This window comes from Canis lupus, chromosome 26, assembly GCF_011100685.1.
Source record: "Canis lupus familiaris isolate Mischka breed German Shepherd chromosome 26, alternate assembly UU_Cfam_GSD_1.0, whole genome shotgun sequence".
Classification (NCBI taxonomy): domain Eukaryota; kingdom Metazoa; phylum Chordata; class Mammalia; order Carnivora; family Canidae; genus Canis; species Canis lupus.
Genome location: NC_049247.1, coordinates 491,416 through 510,074, shown reverse-complemented (window position 1 = coordinate 510,074; position 18,659 = coordinate 491,416). Strand labels below are relative to the sequence as shown.

Genomic DNA, 18,659 nt, shown 5'->3' with positions numbered 1-18,659 from the left:
CAGAGGGAGAAGCAGGCTCCATGAAGGGAGCCTGATGCGGGACTTGAACCTGGGACCCCAGGATCACGACCTGAGCTGAAGGCGGAACTAAACCACCAAGTCACCCAGGCTGCCCCCACCTTTTTTAAAAAGGATTTTTATTTATTCATTCATGAGACACACAGAGAGAGAGGCAGAGACACAGGCAGAGGGAGAAGCAGGCTCCCCACAGGGAGCCCAACATGGGACTCAATCCCAGGACTCCAAGATCACGCCCTGAGCCTAAGGCAGATGCTCAACCACTGAGCCACCCAGGCGTCCCTGTTCTTACCTTTTTATCTTGGTTCCCAGCTGCTCCTCTGTGACCAGCCAAGCTGTAATTCCAGAAAAGACTCTAACCCCCAAGGGAGAACCAGGAGGCCCAAGGCCAAGGGAGCCCAGGGCATAGTGCCGAGGCATCACTGGAACATGTCCCACCGTCCTGTCCTGTCTCCATCCTGTCCCCACCTTCCACCCCATGAGAGTCGTCCACCATTCTTCAGGAGGGACCAAATGTAAGCAGGCATGTCCCCTGCACACAGGGGCCGGGGAAGCTGACCACAGCCAAGGCAGCAACTGGCTGGACAGCCAGCTCTGGGTCAGTGACCCCAGATCCCCCCACTTCCCCCTTTCCAAGTCAGGACCAGCCAAATATGCGCCCTAGCCAGTCAGGTGGGCTGCCCTCTACTTCCCTCTGGGCACAGCATCCCCACCTGTGGGTTCCCCGGTCCCACCTGGGGGCTGGCTCCCAAGCTCTGGATCAATGGTCTGTTTGTCTCAGGGGGTGGTCTTCACTCGTGTCTGCAGACACCATTCACTCGTCAGTACGTGTACCAACGTATTCCTTATTAACTAGGTGCTAGGCTCTGAGAGGAAAGGATTGTGCGTCCCCTGCCACCTGGGAGTGCTTGGTCCAGTTTGGGACATGGTTGTGTCAACAGATAGCTGATGCAGAATGAGGTACAAATCTGGAGGGCCATCTGTCGGTATTGTTTCTCGGGCCCTGTAGGTTGGCTGCGCGCAGGGTTGGTTCTTTCTCGGGTCCAAGTCCCCACAGGGTCCAAGTAGCTCTGCACCCCAGCCCAGAGCCCGGCAGCTGGGTGTGGAGGGAGCCCAGATGCCTGGGTTGCACATAGGCGCACTGGTGGAGACACAGGAGTCCCCTGGTCCAGGAGTCCAGGGGGCCCAGGGGGTCCTGGGGTCCAAACGTCCAGGGGCCCAGGGGGCTGAGGAAGTCCAGGGGTCCTGGGATCCAGAGGGTGCAGGGGTCCTGGGGGACCTGGGGTTCTGGGGTTCAGGGGGCCAGGGAGTTCAGGGGTCCTGGAGTCCAGAGGGTCCAGAGGTCCAGGGGGGTCCTGAGTTCCAGGGGATCCTGGAGTCCAGAAGGTCCAGGGTCTGGGGGTCCTGGGATCCAGGGGGCCCAAGGGGTCCAGAGGGTCCTGGGGTCCAGTGGGTCCAGGGGTCCAGGGGTCGAGGGACCCAGAGGATCCTGGGGTCCAGAGGTCCAGAGGGCCCAGGGAGTCCAGGGGGTCCTGGGGGGCCCCAGGGAATCCAGGGGGTCCAGGGGTTCAGGCAGTCCTGGTGTCCTGGTGTCCAGGGGGTCCAGGAGCAGGGACTGGGCACTGGGGATGGGTATGCAGCTGCTGTTCTGGGCAGGGAATGCTCTAAAGTCAGATTTTGATGTTTGCACAACCCTGGGAAGATACTAGAAACAATGAATTCCACTCCAAATGGAAAAATTATAAGGCATGTGAATCTGATATCAATAAAGGAAATCTATTTTTACTTTTTATTTTGAACTTTTACTTATAACTTGGTTGTTTTATATTGTTATTTATAGATATTTTTATTCGATTCTTGCCATAGAGTAATATTTCCTGTTAACCAAAGGTTTTAGAATTGAATAACTTAATTTTTTCATTTGTAAACTTCTCCACTTGAAAAACTATTGAGACTCAATCCTCCTAAGACTAATTTCTTTTTTTTTTAATTTTTAAAAAAAATTTTAAAAGATTTTATTTATTTATTCACGAGAGACACACAAAGAGAGAGAGGCAGAGACACAGGCAGAGGGAGAAGCAGGCTCCATGCCGGGAGCCCGACGCGGGACTCGATCCCGGGACTCCAGGATCACGCCCTCGGCCAAAGGCAGATGCTCAACTGCTGAGCCACCCAGGGATCCCAAGACTAATTTCTTTAACTTATTTTAAAGTATTATATGGGGCGCCTGGGTGGCTCAGTCCATTAAGCATCTGCCTTCAGCTCAGGTTGTGATCCCAGAGTCCTGGGATCAAGTCCAAGTTGGGCTCCCTGTTCAGTGGGGATGTGCTTCTTCCTCTGCCTCTGCTGCTCCCCCTGCTTGTGCTCTCTCCCTCTCAAATAAATAAATAAAATATCTTAAAAGTATTATGCAAATTATGAGTTTTAATGGACACTGGCTGTTCTTACAAATTCCTTGACTAAAGTCCACATTGGCTTTCTCCCAGCCTGGGGAGTTAGCATTAACTGTTTTCATTTTATTGCTTTCTTTCATTAAGCGGGAGGGTTTTCTGGTCCCCCCCCCCCCACACACACACACTTTTATTTTCTTAAGTAAGCTCTTTGCCCAGTGTGGGACTTGAACTCACAAGGATCAAGAGTCACACGCTCTACCAACTGAACCAGCCAGCCGCTCCCATTTGATTTCTTAATTTTCTTTCCAGCAGACTTCTGGATACCTCATAAATTCACTGTAAGTGCTTCGCGTCTCCAGAAGCCAATCAAACATAGACTGCACACTGAATGTGAGAGACTGCTTGTATGCTAGTAACTGGAACCTTCCCAGGGGCCCTTGAGCTCTCCTTGCATGACGTGCATTCCTAATGACACAGGGCAGGAAACCCATCTCAAGAACAGAAATCAATAAATTCTGGGACAAACGCGAGATTATCTAGCATACCTTTCCTTCTGAGAAAAGATGAGGAAGATGCACTGAGTATATGTAGAAGACAAAAATGCCTGTGCACGCTGCCAGGGTGGGGCCTCGCTGACAGGGAGCCAGGTAAGCTACGGAGTGCACACTCTTTGAGTCCACCTGTCTTCATCACTGGAATTTAAACATCTAACCCAGACTGTTTGGGCACCTTTCCTAAAGTCATCCTCCCTGGGACCCAACAAGCCATACTCACCTGCAGATTCAAGTCTTTGCTCAAATCAGAAAATTTGCTTCAATTATTCATCACTTCTTGTCTTCTCTTTCTCAAACCCTGTGTCCCAGGCTCCTGACTGCCCTGCGCACCCCAACTGTCCTCTCGCTCTGGCACCCACCTCTGTGCTCGGAGTCAGGGATGTTCCCTCCACTTGGCCTCCTGGAAGAGCTGTTCTCCTTCACCTTACATACCTGAATCTCGACTGGATCCAGAAGACTTTATAAAAGCCTCTATTGGTCAGGTCAGTGTGCCAGATGTTGAGTGAGGATGTGTGCCCCTCCTGGCTGTTGGGATCAGGCTGGTCACTGCACCAGATACACAGTGACCAGCCCCTGGCCAGTGGGAAAGCCATGTACCCTGTGCTCCTAAGGGGCACATACTCACCAGGCACCCCCTTCTAAGGCATAGAGACCCTCTCTGCCAACACCAACATCTGCAGGTCTGGGGACAGGGTCTCTGTCATCCCCAGGCCATAGGCAACAGGGAGCAGTGGCCCATCCCACCGCGCACCCAGGCAGCACCATGACCCTGTAGTCTGTACTTGCTGCCCCCTTTACCCAGCCCCTGGCACCACTAATCTGCTTTCCTCTCTATGGATTTGCCTATTTTGGATGTTTTATATAAGTGGACTCATACAACAGGTGGCCTTCAGGGACTAGCTTTTTCCACTAGCATAATGTTTTCTAGGTTCACCTATGTTGTAATATGGAACATATAAGGTACTTTATTCTATTTATTGCAGAGTTCTATTTCATTGTATGGATATACCATGTATTATTTATTCATTCATCAGTTGATAGACATTCAGGCTGTTTCCAATCTTTGTCATTATGTATAATGCTATGAACACTTATGTACAAGTTTCTGCATGAAAACATGTTTTCATTTCATTTCATTTCCACCTAAAGGTAGAATTGTGGATCCTGTGATAACTCTAGGTTCAAATCTTTTGATATACTGCCACACAGTTTTCCACAGTGGCTGTAGCATATCTACATTCCCATCAGATATAAGAAGAATGTGATTTTCCCACATCCTTTCCAACAATGTTGGATGTCTTTCCCAGTGGTATGTAGTGATATCTTCCTCCTGACTAATGATGTTGAGAGTTGTTTCATGTACTTATGGGCCATTTGTGTATCTTCTTTGGAAAAATTTCTATTTAGATACTTTGCCCTTTTTTTTTAACTTTGCCCATTTTTTAATCCATTATTCGTCATCATTATAAGAGGGTTGTTTTTTTAAGATACAAATCCTTATCATATATGTGATTTGCAAATATTTTCTCCCATTCTGTGGGTGTTTTCACTTTCTCAATGGCATCCTTCGAAGCACAGTTGTTAATTTTGGTGAAGTCCAGTTTATCTATTTTTTTGTTTATATCTTTGTTGTAATTTATAAGAATCCATTGCCAAATCTTTTTTTAAAAAGATTTTATTTATTTATTCATGAGAGACACATAGAGAGAGGCAGAGACATAGGCAGAGGCAGAAGCAGGTTCTTTGGGGAGCCCAATGCAGAACTCAATCCTGGGACTCCGGCATCATGCTCTAAGCCAAAGGCAGACACTCAACCACTGAGCCATTCAGGCGTCCCAACAAATACATATATATATATTTAATTTTATTTATCTATTCATGAGAGAGAGAGAGAAAGAGGCAGAGACACAGAGGGAGAAGCAGGCTCCATGCAGGGAGCTCAATGCGGGACTCCATCCCGGGACCCCAGGATCATGCCCCAGCCCAAAGGCAGGTGCCAAACTGTTGAGCCACCCAGGCATCCCCCAACCAAATCTTTTTTTTTAATTTTTAAAAAGATTTTATTTATTTATTCATGAGAGATACAGAGAGAAGCAGAGACATAGGCAGAGGGAGAAGCAGGCTTCTTGCAGGGAGCCTGATACAGGACTAGATCTCAGGACCCCAGGATCACGACCTGAGCCAAAGGCAGACACTCAACCACTGAACCACCAAGGTGCCCTCCGTTTTCAAATCTAAGGCCACGAATGTTTACTCCCATGTTTTCTTCTAAGAGTTTTATGCTTTTAGTTCTTACATTTAGGTCCTTGATGCATTTTGAGTTAGTTTCTATATATGGTATGAGGTAGGGGGTCTAAGTTCATTCTTTTGCATGTGGAAACCCAAATTCCTAGGACTATTTGTTGAAAGACTACACTTTCCCCATTAAATTATTTTGGTACTTGTTAGAAATCAATTTGTTTTATTCTATTTTACATATTTATATTTCACTTCTTGGCTCTCAGTTCAATTCCATAGATCTGCATTTCTACCTTTATGTCAATGAGAGTGGAATTGCTAGATCCTACAGTAACTTGATTGATCTTGATTACTATAGCTTTGTAGTAAGGTTTGAACTTGGAAAGTATAAGTCTTCCACTTCTTTTTCTTTTTCAAGATTATTTTGGCAACTCCAGGTCCCTTGCATTTCCATATGAATTTTAGGATCAGTGTATCTATTTCTGCACCTGTAACTTTGATAGGGATTGTACTGAACCTGTAAATAAATTTGGATTTAGTAATCGATAATAGATTCTTGGAAATGACACCAGAGATGCAAGCAACAAAAGAAAACAATAGACAAACTGATCTTGTTGAAATTAAAGACTTTTGTGTCTCAAAGAACATGACCAAGACAGTGAAAAGATGGCCCACAATGGGAGAAAATAGTTGCAAATCATGTATTTGACAAGGGCCTCGTGTCCAGAATATATACAGAATTGTTACAAACCAACAACAAAAAGGCAAATCTAATTTTAAAATTGGCAAAAGATTAAGTAGAAATTTATCCAAACACATACCATTTCCCCCACTAGAATGGCAATGACTAAATGAGCAGAAACGAACAAGTGTTGACAAGGATGTGCAAGTACTGGAGCCCTGATACATTGCTGACTGGAACATAAAGTGGTTCAGCTGCTTGGAAAATGGTATAGGGGTTCCTCAAAAAGTGAAACACAGAATTACCATATGACCCAGAAACCCTACTCCTATACCCCCCAAGAATTGAAAATAGGTGTTCAAATACTTGTACACAAATGTTCATAACACCACAATAGCCAAAGATGGAAACACCCAAACATCTATCAAAAGATGAGTAAGTTGTGAAATAACCACTCACTGGAATTATTCTTCCACAAAAAGGAATTAAGTATTGATACATGCTACAACCTGGATGGACCTTGGAAACATTATGCCCAGTGATAGAACGCAGACACAAAATGAAAAATAGCATATGATTCCATTATATGAAATATACAAAAGAGATAAATCCGCAGAAAGGAGATTGGTGGTTGCCAATGCATGGGAGGAGGGGGAAACAGGGAGTTTATTTGCGAATGATATAAATATTTTATTTTTTTAAAAGATTTATTTATTTATTTATTTATTTATTTATTTATTTATTTATTTATGAGAGAGAGAGGCAGAGACACAGGCAGAGGGAGAAGCAGGCTCCATGCAAGGAGCCTGATGTGGGACTCGTCCCCGGGTCTCCAGGATCACACCCTGGGCTGCAGGCGGCGCTAAACCGCTGCGCCACCGGGGCTGCCCAGATATAAATATTTTAGAAGTAGATAACGATGGTTGCACAACAGTGTTTAATTGTCCATTAAACAATTGTTCGTTAAGACAGTTACTTAGAGGCTAAGTAAATTTCACCTAAATAAAGTAAGAAATTTGTCATTTTGTGAAATACTATGATGTCTGGGATTTGCTCCAAAATAATGAAATGGGGTGAATATATAACAAGGATTAATAAAAAAAAAACAACTTTGGTTGCAAAGAAAACACATGGACTGGAAGTGGCTAAAAGCAGAGTTGGGAGCCATAGCCAACTGGGTACACGCGAGGGTCGGACGCTCGGGCGGAGCAGGGGCTTGAACCGAGTAGCTCTGAGCATGTCCGGAGATCAAGCAAAGGGTTGTTTGGGCCAGGAAAGAGCCCCAGGGTTGCGGCAATCCCCGGGACGTGAAGGCGGGCAGGAATCAAGAACTGGCCTTCGGAAATCCCCTCGTAGACCTTAGACTAACTCGATGTCTTAAGCGTGTCGAAGGTCGATAAGCCGGGAAGTGTGTGCACGGGCTGCCCTTGGCGCTCAGACGCCGCTGGGGACGTCCTCCCACATCTCCAGGAGGCCCTCCGGGGCGCTCTCGGGGCGCGCTTCCCCCGCTCCGGCCCGCTCGGCTCCGCGCGCTCCGGGCCTCCCGGGCCGGCACCTGCCAGGTACGCCCCCGCGCACGCCGAGCCCTGAGTGGACCCCGGCGGGTGGGGTGGGGCGGGGCGCGCCAGGCCACGCCCCGGGGCGGTGCCGCGGGGCTCCCCTGCCCGCGCCCCTAGCCCGCAGGGTGCGCGCCGCCTCCTGCCCCGGGCGGAGTTCCGGGCCATGGCGGCCGCGGAGCCCAAGCCCCCGGCGGGGGCGGACGCGGCCCGGCGCCTGGCCGGGGGCTGCTGGTCGGCTCTCTGGGACTACGAGACGCCCAAGGTGATCGTGGTGAAGAACCGGCGCCTGGGCGTCGTGTACCGCGCGGTACAGCTGCTCATCCTGCTCTACTTCGTGTGGTGGGTGTGGCTGGGCGGGGGCCGGGCCGGGGGCCGGGGGCCGGGGGCCTGGAGCAGCGGCGACCGGCGGGGCAGGGTCCCGGGTCGCCTCCAGAGCGGCCCTGCCCGTCCCGCAGGTACGTGTTCATCGTGCAGAAGAGCTACCAGGACAGCGAGACGGGCCCCGAGAGCTCCGTCATCACCAAGGTCAAGGGCATCACCTACTCCGAGCACAAAGTGTGGGATGTGGAGGAGTACGTGAAGCCCCCCGAGGTGCGCTCGCGCGCCCCGCGCGCCCCTGGGAAGGAGCGAGGGGTGACTGCGCGGCCCACCTTGGCCGACCATCCCCTCTTTCTGAGCCCAGGGAGGCAGCGTGTTCAGCATCATCACCAGGATTGAGGTCACAGCCTCCCAGACCCTCGGAAACTGCCCAGAGGTGAGGCTGGGAGGAGGGCCACGCTGGGGTGGACGGAGGGGACTCTGCCCAGGAGGTGTGGGGCTTCTGACCACGCGGGCTCCTCCCTAGAGTGTGAGGGTCAGCAACGCCACCTGTGACGTGGACGAGGACTGTGTGTCGGGGCAGCTGGACATGCTGGGAAACGGTTAGTGCGTGCTGGCCCTGGGGTGGGGCAGGGCCTCACCCCTCAGCCCCTGAGCCCACGTCTGCCCACAGGCCTGCGGACCGGGCGCTGTGTACCCTACTACCAAGGCTCAGCCAAGACCTGCGAAGTGTCTGGCTGGTGCCCAGTGGAAGATGGGGCCTCTGTCAGGTGTGCACACCCAGTGACCCCACCTCCCTGGGACCCAGTGGACACCCCAGCACGACTATTTTGCTCCTTTCTTACCTCAGTGACCAGAGCTGGGATGTGCTGGGGAGGGGGGCTGGGGCGGGAACCCTAAACACACCCAGTCTGTGCCTCCTCAGCCAATTTCTCGGCAAGATGGCCCCAAATTTCACCATCCTCATCAAGAACAGCATCCACTACCCTAAATTCCAGTTCTCCAAGTAAGAGCCACTAGGGTATGGTGACAACGGGCTAGGGATGGGAGCTACCTCCTGGGAATGTGGGGTGTGTGGGCACAGAGCTTCTGCTCCTCCCCCACCTGATGTTGTCCTCAGGGGCAACATAGAGCACCGCAAGGACGGCTACCTGAAACACTGCACATTCGATGAGGTCTCTGACCTCTACTGTCCCATCTTCAAGCTGGGCTTCATTGTGGAGCAAGCAGGGGAGAACTTCACGGAGCTGGCACATACGGTGAGGGGGCGGCAGAGGGGGAGTGGGTGAAGCAGCCCTCCGACCAGGTGCTGGTTCCTACTTGTAGACCAAGGGTCTGCCAGCCTTGGCACTGTTCAGGCAGAGGAGAGAAACATGATCGGCCAACCCGATCGTGCAGGGTGTGCAGGGCTCCTGCTGAATTATTGACTCCTGCTCACACAGCTGGCCACTGGTGTCCCCTCATGCTTCAGAAGCAGAGGACACTCCCCCAGCACTCCTGGCTCAGCCCTGAGTTGCCCCAGGTACCCAGAGATGAGCACCCCATCTGAGTAGTCTCAGGGCAGGACCCCCTGGCTCTTGAGGGTCCTTCCCTAACACCCGTCTCTGTGCCCACTTCTTGGCAGGGTGGCGTCATTGGAGTCGTCATCAACTGGGACTGTGACCTGGACCTGCCGGCGTCAAAATGCAACCCCAAATACTCCTTCCGAAGGCTCGACCCCAAGCACGTCCCAGCCTCGTCTGGCTACAACTTCAGGTAACAGCCCTGCGAGGGCAGGGTCCTCACTGGCCCTGCTGCAGTAGCTCCAACATAACAGGGCCAGGGGCTGGTGGGGTCTTGCAGCTTCTCATCTCAGGTGATGAGTGGGCGCCCACCACCATGCTCCTCAGGGTCGTTCTTTTCCAGGTTTGCCAAATATTACAAGACAAACAACAGCACAACCCGCACACTCATCAAGGCCTATGGGATCCGCATTGATGTCATTGTGCATGGACAGGTAAAGCAGCCTGGGTTCCAGCAGGCCCAGAACTGAGAAGGCTTGTCCCATCTCCCACATTCTCCCTTGAGTCCCATGTGCCCCTGACCCCACAACCATCTAAGGCAGCCTCCCCTCCCAAGGCAGGGAAGTTCAGCCTGATTCCCACCATCATTAATCTGGCCACAGCACTGACTTCCATTGGAGTGGTAAGGAAATACATGCTGGGCATGGGGGTCTTTGTGGGGGTGGCTGGGAGGGTGTTGCCCTGGCCTTCACACGTGGGTCTTGCTGGCCCAGGGCTCCTTCCTGTGTGACTGGATCTTGCTGACGTTCATGAACAAAAACAAGGTGTACAGCCATAAGAAATTCGACAAGGTGTGCGCGCCCAGACACTCCCCTGGTAGCTGGCCCGTGACTCTGGCTCTGGTTTTGGGCCAGGCCCCTCCCCCAGCCCCTCCCTGCCCTGCAGACCCCAGCCAGGCCTGCCAAGCTCTGGCTGTCCCGCCCCCACCCAAGCAGATGGTGGATACTCCTGAGCAGACCACTGGACCACAGCTGTGCGCCTCCGAGCCTCCCTGGCAGGACTCCACACTCGCAGATCCCCGAGGTCTGGCCCAGCTCTGAGCCCACCACACACTCTCCATCCTGCTGCTTGAGCAAGGCCCCACCTGGAGGGTCCCTGGTGTCTGCACTTCCCTGGTAACCCATGGAGACCAGGAACCCAAAGATCCCCGTGCAACCGAGTGATGCGCTGACAGAAATGGGTGGCACCCAGACCCTGGCCATGTCCCTAGGCCTGGAGAGAGGGGCAGATTTCTGCCTCCTTCTCCCCTGACTTCCTCTCAGGCCTCTTACCCCTCCCCACCCGGGCCCTTTGCTTGCTTCATGGCCAAGAAATCACACATCCAGAATCCAATAAACCTGTGACCAGAAGCTCTGGCCTCATTTTTTAGTAAAAGCATCTTGAGGCCCTGAATACAAACATGTAGTAGAGGATCCTTGCAGTGGGGGCAGTGGACGCCTCTGGCCCTGTCTCCCCAGCCCGGCACACAGGCATGTTTACCCCCACGTCCAGCCAGGTCATGGTAAGGTCAGCAGCAGGGCCAAGGGGCTGGGCTCAGTGCATGAACTCAGACTTGTCCCAGCGCCTACGGTTCAGTTAGCTTACCAGCCTCCTGGGGGCAGGAGTTATCACCCCAGACCCAAAACATGGGAAAGGATGGGGACTCTGGAGGAGGGAGGCCAGGGAGATGAGGAGAGTCATGCTAAGGCAAACACTGGCTCTTGCTTCAAATACCTGTACAAGCTTCCCAGGCCCCACTTAAAGCAGGGCCTGGGCAGGGCAGGAATTTAGTGCTGGTCAGGGGGATGGAGAAGGTGGGCCAGGTTGAAGAGGCATACATGTTGGCACCAGCTGGCCAGGCCTGCAGATAATTGGTCACCACACCCTCAGAGACCACAGCAGTCATTGCATTCAGCAACCCTGCTTGGTGCCTGCCTGGTCAAGCCCCCACTTGAGGGGCTGCCAGAACTTGGACGGCGGTTTCCTAGCAACAGGGATGGCAAGTACACAGTTCTGAGGCAGCATGGGTCATGCTTTGCACACATCACCTCAGCTGGGATCCTGTCACTTCCAAGGTCCAGTGAAGTCTCAGACCCTGCCCAGCCTGAGTCCCCAAGTTCAAGCGGCACTAGCAAGTGGCCAGAGCTAGCCCTTCCACCTGCCCACACCCAACCCGGCCAGCAATAACACATCTGAGAAGCCTCCGCCTGGCATCCTGTAGAGACCCTCCCATCCTTGAGGTGATAACTCCACGGTCATCCAAAGCCTGCAACATCCTAGGTGTCTGGCTTGCTGACATCCAGCTCTAGCTTTGGAGAAACTGGCTTTTCCAGTCAGGGCTGAACTGTGATTCAAGGACTGTGGCCAGGGTTCAGGTTTCCCATTCCCAAGCATGAGCGTGATCCTGGGGCCCACAGCTACCCCACCCCAAATGCCCGAGCCCTGCTGCAGGGACACAGGGTGCAGTGTCCAGGTCCCCAGCCCCACCCCCACCCCCTGGGACTTCCCTGGCTTTGCTTCCAGGAAGCCTAGTTAGTGCCCCTCCCCCACCACCTAGCCCTAATTTGATTCGATCTCCATCTGGGGGCTGATGCAGCCTCTGTCCACCTTCCAGCCAGTGTCAAGTTTCTCATGGCCACGGGGCCTAGACACACCCATGCACAGGACACAGGGGCCAATGCACCCAGCTGGACAGATGGTAGCTACTCTTCCTTCTATCCTTGTAGAGACAGACACCTTGCACACACACACGTAAAATTTTAAGAAACGTAAAATTCAAAGAGTAAAATGAGAGTTCCAAGTGTAGTGTAATACTGAGAAGTTGGGCAACAAGGGTAAATTTTTGGTGGATGCAGCGCCAACAGCAGCCTGGGGCTCACCCAGGGCTTCCCCTGGGGCTGCCCATTTGGGGCCTGAGCAAAGGACTCACTTAGCCTGCTTGTTGCCTTGCCAACTCCACTGTTCCTTTTCTGCTTCCAGTCTCATCTAGTTAAAAACGAAGCGTGGAGTTGGTCTTCTGGGGTTGACGAAACAACAGCGGAAGCAGATGCTCAGCAGTCTTCTTGGGGTCACTGAAGGGCAGACCCTCCCTCCCCCAGACCTGGGGCTCCTCCCCTTGCCCAGCCCCATCCACGGGGAGAGCACAGCATCAGGTCCCAGATCTATGGACCACTTGGCCTCTGGAGGCCGGGCTGGCCTCACCAGGGAAAGAGGGCTTGGACCAATCCCTAAGGCTGAGAAGCCAGAATGGAACTGCTCAACCCCCACAAAATTGCTGCTGTTGTGTTTCTCCTGTCTCTCCCCAGACACAGATCCCTCAGAGCTGAAGGAAAAAACTTGAAGTCTTCATGGAAAGAAATGTTTTCCTTAAACCCAGGTGCTAACACTTGATGACATTCAAGTCTGCAATAGATGGTGTGCACCTGCCTCCCCCACTGGGCCCTCTGGCTCCCTGCTAGTCTGGGAGCAGGGCTTGGACCTGGAGGGCACTTGTCACAGCATAGATGCATCAGAGGGTAGTGGTGCTGCAGACAAGGGGACTGCTCCTGTAGACCCTACTCTGTCCAGGAAGTTTCCAGACAAGAAGCCCAAGTCTCGGGAACTCATCGTGCGAAAAACATACGGGTCCCCACAGGTTTCAGTTCTGGAGTACCTGGAAATGGCCCAAATCCTGCTGACGTCAAGCCCCAGGACATGTTCTCCGTGGTAACAAGTGATCAGAAAACATGGGCCAGGGGCTGCAGACTCTCTAGACATCACTAGACCCACCTACCCTCAAGGACTCTGCACAGACAAGACAACCCCCCCCAACCCTGCCCCGCTGAAACAGCAGTGGAGAGGGTAGGAGGGCAGGGCTGCAGGGAGGACTGTTTATTCAGCAAGACAGTGGTGGGGCCCCTCCCTTGTCAGGCCTGACATGGGTGGCCTGACCACAGCTGGAGGCCCAGAGAACCCAGAGATGGAGCCGCTTCCTGCACTGGTTCGGTCAGGCCTCTCCGGAGCCATGTGACCTGCTCCCTGAAGCTCCCTGGGGCTTATTTTCCTTGGTGCTCCATCCCAGACAAGGTGACAAGTTTGGGAAGTCAGGGCAGACAATGGGAATGCTGCTCACGGTGCTAGTGGCCCAGCTGAGGGTTCTTCTGCAGCAGCCACTCCAGGGTCTCTGTGAGGTAGGACATGCCATAGTGCTGGGCAATGTTCTGGAAGATTCCAATCTGCTCCATGAAGACCTGCAGAAATGACCCATCACAGTGAGACCTGGTTCCAGAGGAGGAACAGGGAAGCATGGCAGAGGCCCCATACGTAGAGAAAGAAGCAGATAAAGGAAAATGGTAAAGGGCTGCAGAGCTAGCTGGCTGTGGAGCCCCCACCTTGGTGTGGATGGTGAGGGTAAAGCCCCCGGCGCAGCTGCAGTACACAGGCATGTTGGTCTCCTTCACACCTCGGCACTTCAGGCAGATCTGCAATGAGGAGCAGTCCTGGTCAGGAGTCTCCCCAGCCTAGGCCAGTAACGGTAACAGCCAGCAGTGGTCAGCAGCTCAGCACTTTCACTTGACAGGCCCTCCCTGCTCTCTACCACCATGGCCTTTAGCTCAACTATGAATAAAATTCAAGATTTTGCAATAGGATTTATCCAAATGCGCTATTCGCTTCCTTCCTAACACCATCACTGAGGGTGCTGCATTCACTCTGCTCCCTCACCCCTGCTCCTCCCTTGGGCCTCCCCATTCCATCACACCCCCTCAGATCTCTGCTCAGATGTCTCCTCTCAGTGAGAATACCCCTGTGTCTCTCTCCCCCATCCCGTTCTCTTGACACTTATCATGACACACACTCTACCTTGCTTGCTATCCCCTCCCACTATGAGAAGTCCACATAGCCAGCACCTGGCCCCTGCAGGAACCCCAAAGACACTAGGAGAATGAATCACGAGGACAATGCCTGAACCAAGGGATGGTCACCTCAGAGGACTGGGTTGTGACTTGAGAAGTGTACAAACCATAGTTTCTCATGGGTGCAAACTACTTATTAAGAAGCCCTCTGGGGAAGCCCGGGTGGCTCAGCAGTTTAGTGCTGCCTTCGGCCCAGGCCAGGGCGTGATCCTAGAGACCCGGAATCGAGTCCAATGTCAGGGTGGAGCCCTGGACATGGAGGCCTGCTTCTCCCTCTGCCTTTGTCTCTGCCTCGCTCTCTGTGTGTCTCATGAGTAAATGGATAAAATCTTAAAAAAAAAAAAAAAAAAAAAAAAAAGCCCTCTGCCCACTGGAGGGCAGGCCAGGTCCATCAGGCTCACCAGGTCCTGCAGAGTGAAGGCCATCAGTTTCTTCTGCAGGGCTTCCACCAGGGCCATCTCGATGACTGAGGTGTCATAGGCAACCTGACAGTTTGAGCAGAGCCACTGAGGCAGCACGGCCCCATCCTAGGCAGAGGAGGACAGGGCCAGGTCAGTCTTCTATTGTCCTCAAGGCCAGTGAGTGCCTTTTATGTCACAACTAGCAGAAGAAGCTCAACAGTGGGCGCGGCAGCACCTCCCACCCAATGCGAGCGCAAGAACCCAGCAACTGCCCACCTGCGAGAAGGCGAACTCTTTACACAGGTCCAGGTCCCGGCAGAAGTTACAGCTGCGGCAGATGACCTCAGGGAGCACGTAGGAACGGCAAGGGTCTCGGAACTGTGCCTCCTCCGAGAACTCGCCAACATCCACCAGACGAAGCAGATCCCGGTTCAATTTGTTCACCTGGTTTGTGATGTTCGTGTCCAGAGACAGAACCTTTGGAGAACAGAGCTTGTCAGGGATGGCCCCTTGGGCCTCCTTGCTCTGTCTGGACTGGAAAAGTCTGAGGTGAACTCCTGAAGCTGCAGTTCCTCAGCATCACCTCACCCCTGGCTTTTTCTGCTGCAAGTGTCAGAGGAGAGGTGTGGTAGCATCCACACCAGCAATTCCTCAGTGCAGAGCCCTCTGCACAGAGGCTTTACCCTGATCCCAAGTCCCAGTTCCAGGGGACCCTGGAGCATACCGACATGTTCTACCTGTCATTCCTACTGATTCCTTCCTCCTCAATGACGGCAGTCCTAAATCAACGGGACATCACATTCTCATTTGCAGAGTGTGTGATCTCAACCCCCAATGGTGGGGGGAGTCCCATGCCCGCCTAGAGAAGCCTCTTCTACCTCACGCTACAGCCTGTGTACCCGGTGCTGGGAAGCCTGGCTCTCGTGGTGGTGCTTACAGAGCCACAGATGAGAGGGGAAGGACTGTCCCTAAAGGAGAAGGACAGGACAGACATCTTTCTGGCTCCCATAGTCAAATTAATGCCAAAAGCACCACAAAACTACAGAGCACTTAGAAGACATTCCTGGGATAACTATTTATAGTCAAATTTGAAGCACACCACCCTATTCAGTGAGATAAGTAGATTATGGAAAACAAGTAAACAGGCAAGTATGTATAATGAAGAACGACAACTTAAGCTTAAAAACATACAGATTACTTATTTCCAATTTAAAAAACTGGACCGAAAGAGAAAAAATGAAAAGAGATTTCACTGGTAAATTACCAAATGTTAAGAAAAAACAACATTCTACACAGTATCTACTAGGATACACCAAAAGGAAAACACATCTAAGTGACTTTATAAGGCTAACATCACCCTGATACCAGATAAAGACAGTACAGGAAAATAACAGACCAACAACCATCATGTACACTCAAAAATCCCCAATAAAATACCAACAAACTGAACCCACCAATACATAAAATGAATAGCACATCATGATCAAGTGGGATATATCCCAGGAATGCAAGGCTGGATCATTATTTAAAAATCAGTGTCAGGGACGCCTGGGTGGCTCAGCAGTTGAGTGTCTGCCTTTGGCTCAGGGTGTGATCCTGAAGTCCTGGGATTGAGTCCCACACTGGGCTCCCTGCATGGAGCCTGCTTCTCTCTCTCTCTCTCTCTCTCTCTCTCTCTCTCCCTCTCTCTCTGACTGTGTCTCTGCCTCTCGGTCTCTCAGGAATACATAAAATCTTTAAAAAAAAAAAAAAAAATGAGTGCCATAGCCAGGGGGCCAACAGCCATGTGAAAAGATGCTCAACATCCCTCATCATCAGGGAAATACAAATCAAAACCAGAATCAGGTATCACCTCACACCTGTCAGAAGGGCTAAAATCAATGTAAGAAAGAACAGGTGTTGGTGGGATGCAGAGAAAAGGGAACCCTCATGGACAGTTAGTAGGAATGCAAACTGGTGCAGTCACTGTGAAAAATAGTATGGAGGTTCCTCAGAAAGTTAAAACTAGAATTACTATATGATGCAGTAATTCCACTACTGGGTATTTACTTAAAGAAAATGAAAACACTAATTGAAAAAGATATATGCACCCCTATGTTTACTGCAGCATTATTTACAATAGTCAAATTATGGAAGCAGCCCAAGTGTCCATTGATAATGAATAGATAAAAAAGATGTGATACAAGATACAAGGTCAATATACAAATATCCATGTATCTCTATATATTAGCAATGAATAGCTGGAAACAAGTTTAAAAGAAGTCACTGCCATCACAATGGGACCAAACAACCTGAAAACTTTAAGTGCAAATGTGTGCAATTATTTATATGCTGAAAACCTCAAAACACTGATGAAGAAAACCAAAGATGACCCAAATAAATGGAAAGATACAATGGTTCACGAATTGAGGAATCTCAGCACTAAAATGTTAATTCTCCCTAAGTTAATCTATAGGTTAAAATGACTCCAATCAACATTTGAAAGGGATTTTTTTTTTTTTTTTCCTGGATAGAAACTGATAGACTGGGGTGCCTGGGTAGTTCGGCTGGGTGAGCCTTCAGCTCAGGTCAAGATCTCCGGGTTCTGGGATCAAGTCCCATATTGGGCTCCCTGCTCAGCAGGGTGTCTGCTTCTCCCTCCCCTCTGCTGCTCCCCCTGCTTGTGTTCTCTCTTTGTTAAGTAAATAAAATCCAAAAAGGAAAAAAAAAACCTCATATACAGATTCAAAAATTTATATTTAAAGCAAATGAACTAGACAGAAAAGCCAGAACAATCTTGAAAAGACCAACAACAAAACGAAGTTGAGGCGTTCACACCATCTGGTTTTAAGACTCAACAGTCACATAAATCAAGACAACGTGGTGTTGGAAAATAGACAAGGAGACTGATGGAGATTCAGAAAAAGAGCCATATGTATATATATATATATGGCCAGTTAAGTTTTGAAAAAGTTACAAAGGACAATCTTTTCAAATAAATCGTATTGGGATAATCAGACACACTTACATAGAAATATTAACCTCAATCTGCAACCTGCACACTCTATAAAAATTAACTCAGGGGCACCTGGGTGGCTGAGTCAGTTAAGCCTCAGGTCATGACCTCAAGGTTGTGAGATCCAGCCCCATGTTGGGCTCTATGCCTTAGGATTCTCTCTCCCTCTCTGTCTGCCCTTCTCCTCCCCTCCCCCAAAGAAAAAAAAATTGACAAATCAAAGCTAAGATCCATTCACCTAAAAATACTGTTGAGAATTTTGAAAAGGTAGGTAAAGGTAGGTAAAGGTTTGGAAGAAAATATTTAGACATCACATATTTGATAAAGGACTTATATCCACAATATATAAAGAACTTTTAAAACTAAAAAATAATGGGGTACTTGGGTGGCTCAGCCAGTTAAGTGCCTGCCTTTGACTCAGGTCATGATCTCAGGGTCCTGGGACTGAGTCCCAAGTCAGGCTCCCCACTCAGCGGGGTGTCTGCTTCTCCCTCTCTCTCTGCCCCCGCTCATGTTCTCTCTTTCTGAAATAAATAAAAATAACCTTTTAAAAAAAAACCCTCAAAAGTAAGAAAAATAACCCTGTTTTTAATAATGGGCAAAAAACTTTGGACATTTCACTGAAGACATACGGACAAAAAACACCATGTGAAAAAATACACAGCATTGTTAGTATTGGGGAAATACAAATTAAGAACATAATGAGATACCACCACACACTTATCTGAACAGCTAAATTTTTGAAGATTACCAAGTTCCAAGAGGTATGTGGAACAGCTGGGATCTTGTCATACACCACCAGGGGGAATGCACACTGGAGCAGCCTCTTTAGAAGAATGCACTTAAGATGTGACCCAGCAATCCTCCTCCTCCATTTTTATCCAATAAAATGAAACTTTGTTCACACAAAAACCTATATAAGAGGGCAGTCCGGGTGGCTCAGTGGTTTAGCGCCACCTTCAGTCCAGGGCGTGATCCTGGAGATCGGGGATCGAGTCCCATGTTGGGCTCCCTGCATGGAACCTGCTTCTCCCTCTGTCTGTCTGTCTGTCTCTCTCTGTGCCTCTC

General features: G+C 50.6%; 2 protein-coding genes across 16 annotated transcripts in view; one reads left to right on the top strand and one right to left on the bottom strand.

Annotated features, from left to right (window-relative positions):
* Window positions 1-7,585: 7,585 nt before the first annotated feature.
* Window positions 7,586-13,935, top strand: P2RX2 (purinergic receptor P2X 2). Of its 10 annotated transcripts, none has more exons than XM_038574622.1 (12): window positions 7,586-7,783; window positions 7,900-8,035; window positions 8,127-8,198; window positions 8,289-8,364; window positions 8,436-8,532; window positions 8,688-8,768; window positions 8,883-9,021; window positions 9,387-9,517; window positions 9,668-9,758; window positions 9,881-9,946; window positions 10,038-10,115; window positions 10,260-10,673. In XM_038574622.1, exons 1-12 carry the CDS (start codon window positions 7,608-7,610, stop codon window positions 10,362-10,364), a joined length of 1,248 nt encoding a protein of 415 aa, XP_038430550.1. In that variant the 5' UTR covers window positions 7,586-7,607; the 3' UTR covers window positions 10,365-10,673. The 10 variants fall into 10 exon arrangements, with proteins under 10 accessions (XP_038430550.1, XP_038430549.1, XP_038430555.1 ...); XM_038574621.1 differs by having other exon boundaries at window positions 8,847-9,021; XM_038574627.1 differs by having other exon boundaries at window positions 7,586-7,751; window positions 7,900-8,016; window positions 10,038-10,673.
* POLE (DNA polymerase epsilon, catalytic subunit) overlaps window positions 12,092-18,659 on the bottom strand; it is a 52,674-nt gene continuing 46,106 nt past the window's right edge. For 3 of the 6 annotated variants that reach the window (XM_038574611.1, XM_038574612.1, XM_038574615.1), the window contains 4 exons: window positions 14,873-15,073; window positions 14,597-14,722; window positions 13,674-13,802; window positions 12,092-13,532 (listed from right to left, as the gene is read on the bottom strand). In XM_038574611.1, coding sequence (XP_038430539.1) covers window positions 13,419-13,532; window positions 13,674-13,802; window positions 14,597-14,722; window positions 14,873-15,073 — 570 coding nt within the window. In that variant the 3' untranslated portion in view covers window positions 12,092-13,418. The remainder of the gene's footprint in view (window positions 13,533-13,673; window positions 13,803-14,596; window positions 14,723-14,872; window positions 15,074-18,659) is intronic. The other 3 variants (XM_038574613.1, XM_038574614.1, XM_038574616.1) reach the window with 2 other exon arrangements.